Source organism: Nymphaea colorata, unplaced genomic scaffold, assembly GCF_008831285.2.
Source record: "Nymphaea colorata isolate Beijing-Zhang1983 unplaced genomic scaffold, ASM883128v2 scaffold0660, whole genome shotgun sequence".
In the NCBI taxonomy this organism is placed as follows: Eukaryota; Viridiplantae; Streptophyta; class Magnoliopsida; order Nymphaeales; family Nymphaeaceae; genus Nymphaea; species Nymphaea colorata.
This window is the reverse complement of record NW_022205166.1, coordinates 34,574-38,978: the sequence shown is the minus strand read 5'-3', so window position 1 is coordinate 38,978 and position 4,405 is coordinate 34,574. Positions and strand designations below refer to the sequence as shown.

Sequence of the window (4,405 nt, the reverse complement as noted above, 5' to 3'; positions counted from 1 at the left end):
TGTATTATCAGCTTGCAAATTGACATGGAAACATGAACGTTACAGCTTAGAGGCAGAGAATAAATAGCTAAAGAGTATTCTGGAAGGTTTGATTCAGTACGTAAAGACATAAAACAAAATAAAATGATAATAATTTTTCAATTTTGCCCAAACCAACTATCTTCATGCTATATTTATGGTCTTTGACTTAAGTTAAATAAATATGCTAGAGTTGATGAAATAATGATCAGTATTCAATCCCGATAGTCTTCTGCATCTCTGGAGAAAAGATCATATCCATAATCCTTAACATTTCGTCCCAAAATTTAGTCTTCTCATTGAGCAGGTTGGTAGTTACAAGGGTACTGCTTGAAACTCGCGGCACACCTGGGTATGAAAAATATATGTTGGTTCTTCCATAGGATCCAGGGTGAGTATCTACCTCCACATTGGCTGGGCGCACTTCGAATTCTTCAGGGTGCAGAATGTAAAAGATAGTAAGTGGATCATGATATGGCGGGAAAGGAATCTTGTTGACGGTGATATAGAAGTCCTGGTAACACAGCATTGTGTTATAGAGTGCAAGTCCAAAGGGGTGTGAACTGTAGCCTTTGAAGCGCTCATACACATCCTCTCCTGCGATGTTAATGTGAGTAGTTTCCAATGGAATCATTACCAAAGGAATATCGCCTTTTAGCTTTAGAACATTTTTGAAAGCACAAGGATCAAAAAATATGTTGAACTCAGCAGCTGGTGTGGTATTTCCCTTTCCAATAGCTCCTCCCATAATTACAATTTCCTTCAATTTACTCTTCAGTTTAGGATAAGTCAGCAAAAGAATGCAAAGGTTGGTGAGACTGCCAGTATTTGCCCAAACCACTTGTCCCTCTGTGCTCATGATCTTTTCGTAAGTCTTTTGCAGTCCATGCTCAGTGATTGCTTGGCGGGGAGATTGCTTTAGGTGGACGCCACCGAGTCCGTTCTCTCCATGAACATGATCAGCCAGCTTCATATCGCCATTGATGAGCTGATTCGATCCCATGTAGACTTGAATGTCTGATCGGCCGATGTGATAAAGCATATCGAGAGCATTGCGTGTTGTGTTTTCCAAACTGGAGTTGCCTGGAGATGTGGAGATGCCGATGAGGTCAATCCTATCACAGTGCGCGGCATATATGATAGCCAATATATCATCCAAGCCAGGATCACAATCCAGCCAAACGTTTATTTTGTTGTTTGGAGCCTCCATAAAAAATAAAAATGTCAAACATTCAAAGATTATAATGAATAAGGTAGAAAAATGGTCAAAGAACGGGAAAGTGGTAGTAAACTGAGTTTAATGCTCGAAACTTGCTGCTTTGAGACCCTTTTGAATGGACTAACTGGTTAAGGTTTCTAGCCTTGCTGAAGATGATTTCTGCATCTAGGACCGAAGGGGTTTCCTACTTAAAGGGGCCGTGGTAAATGATATCTTTCTTTGCATCAAGTGAAACATTTTTGACTATTTGTATGCGATTGGCAGATTTTTGACGTTTATTGGGTACTTTAAAGATGGATATGTTGTCGGCCAATTCATACTCAAACTTTCGTTCCTCAGCTCATTGAACTGTAGTTATTCTTCTTTCTTATGGTAGTGGCTAGCATCTCACTAGGTTCAGTCTTATTTTGCCCCTTTTCATTCCTTAGGAATATGAAGTTTCGCTGAGCTTGAATTTTCGATTGCTGGTATTAAACGTCTTTACCTATTTCCCATCTAAATAATTTCCTTATGTTTTCATCCTGACATGCCTTTTGCGAGTGAGATTTAAACTGTCTATTAGCTTGTTTTTAGCTGGCGGTACAGGGGATTATTTTGTTCTTTCATGCAGCTCAATAGGTTTTGCAGGCTTTGTTTGGGTTTGAGTTACCGGTTGTATTTTTTCACTCATTGGTCTCGTGCCTTTTTTCGTCTGACGGATCGCATTCGTGTAGGTACATTGAGCTTAGTATTGAGAGGTGGCGCATAGGATTATCTTAACTGAGATTTTTTATACTCTGAATCGCTTCCACCGCTGACAGCTTTTTGTAATTCTTCGTAAAGTCTTTTTCATAGACATATAGTTTTCCTGAAGCTTTTTTTGATTAGTTTATTTTCGCACTTTCCCAACAGATCTTTAACATCGAGCTTATCACCTTCAGGATCGCTATCAGACATCATTTATGAAATTTAAAATGTCTGCTTCTACTCTCTTTCGCTTATCTCCAGAATAAGAGGAACTTGCTTCACTATCGACTCTTTATTTATTCCCAACTGGATTTGTGTGTTCTAAGCATCAGCTTAAAGTAAAAAAATACTTTTGAGAAGATTCTAAGCAATGGACTAGTAGTCTACTTCATTGAAATGAACATTCATGCTTTGCGAATTTTTCCAACCGAAGAGACTAGTTTCGAGAGTGTAGCTATTCTTAATCCCTTGTGCTCGCATCTGTGAACGAAGAGTATTCTCTTTGTCCTTAGAAATTCCAAATGTGCACCCATATATATTGAACCGTGGCTCCAGTTCCTTCATGCACAAAGTAAGCAGTTGATGGCCATCTTTTTAATTGCCTTTGCAACAAAAGAAGAATGAGTTTAGCCTAAATTAGCAATATGTTTACTTTTTGCTATGGCCGTGCAAATCGATCATGTACTTAATTCGCTTGTTTTAGCAAGGTTGATATGTATTGTTTCACCCTCATCGTCTATGGTGTCAATTCCTATGTGCTTTACTTTTACCTTCAGGATGTTTTCACCCCAATGACGATTAAGATCGAGTCCCGCCATGTTTGTCCGCGCCATTCCATGGATAACTCCATCAGGATTTACCATTGGGATTACGTAAATCTCGAAATTAGCCTCAGGTGGCAGCAACTGGTTATCAGCAAGCATGTATTTCATAATTTTTTCAGCGATAAAGGATCCCACAGTTTCACAGGGATGCTGTCTGCAATAAAGAAGATGACGTTATCACTACGTGCCTTTTGGTCGAAGATGCGCACCACTGGGATGATGTTATTAGCGATTGAGTAACACAAAGGTTTGACTTCCATCTTACTGCTTAGATATAAAACTACATACTGGGAGTTTTGGCTTTTGTCGTTTCGAGGAAATTGATGAGGCGCGAGTATGTATATGGCTGGCTCAGAGCGAAATACACTTCATCATTCTCGTATACAAAGTCATGCTCGAAATATAAAGTGTAATAGGTCTCGTTGTCGTGATGCTGGCGAGTCAAGTTGACAGGTCCAAAGGATATGTTATCTCCTCCTTTGAACCATCCCTGTCCGCACTATTGATGCCGCCTTACCGAAAAGATTGAGATAAGCATGCCTTGATTGAAGAAGTTAGTCTTCTTTATAAGGTTTACGATGCTGAATTGCCTGACTCCTTTTCCCTGGTTCTTACCCTAAAGAAGAACCAATTGTTGTAGCCGTATGTGTTGAGATCGTTTTCGATCAGCATGAAGTATTGTTTCTAAGGGGATTAAACATTTAGATAAGATCTGCATATATTTCCACCCTCGAAATCTGAATCAATACGATCGGTTGAGTCTTGACTGTCGCCTAAGAGGTCTACTTCCATCTAAAGCTCTTTGAAAGATTCCAGTTATAGTCAATAAGCAGGTCGACGCCCTTAAGTTTGCCTAGAAAGACTTGCTGTCGCTCCGAAATGTGGCGAGTTTGTTATAGACGCATTGAAACTTTTTGCGTGAAAAATAATCCTCGATGCTGAGGTTTTGGCTATTACAAATTTTCAGCTTCTGCCTGACTGTGGTTACGGGGGCGACTGATTCCTGTTGCGGTTGATTTAGCGCATCTTTCAAAAGATAAAGAGGACGATCAAGATAGAAGGTCCTCGGAGCCATATTTTCCGGCGCAGGGCGGACCTTAACTCATTAGCAGGCATTTGCTCATTAATCTTCTTTGTTATTTCGACCTTGAACTAGACAGGTTATGTATGGCTAACCTCCTAATACTACTCGACAATAAAGCACTATTCCCCCTCCTATTCCTTATTAACTCGCATCAACCTATCAAATATAATTATTAATTAAGAGTGCCTGCTTCAAGCAAACATAAACTTATAATCCTTTCCATAACTAGCCTTCGATAATTTGTTTATGATCTCGATTTTCCGGCTTTTCTAAAGCTTTTGCATCTTTCCACTGAAGGCAGCTAGTTATATTTCAAAAGATTTTCAATCAAATATACTCAATAAACAGATCATACTTGTTTGCTATACTTACTTGCAAATATCCTCTTCCCCGACTTTGCCCGTGTGCTCAAAGATTTATCATTTCGGCCAATACCATAAAGGCTTGTATGGTGGGGCTCACACTTTAGTTCTCCTTTTCTGTTTTGATAATGTTAGATAGGCGCTGGTCTTTCGAGCCACGGGGATTCCCATT

General features: G+C 39.6%; 1 protein-coding gene across 1 annotated transcript; it reads right to left on the bottom strand.

The window, feature by feature from the left end:
* Window positions 1-226: 226 nt before the first annotated feature.
* Window positions 227-2,886, bottom strand: LOC116245423 (uncharacterized). The gene is made up of 2 exons (XM_031616978.1): window positions 2,734-2,886; window positions 227-1,222 (listed from the first exon to the last, which is right to left on the bottom strand). Exons 1-2 carry the CDS (start codon window positions 2,884-2,886, stop codon window positions 227-229), a joined length of 1,149 nt encoding a protein of 382 aa, XP_031472838.1.
* Between the last annotated feature and the right edge of the window lie 1,519 nt (window positions 2,887-4,405).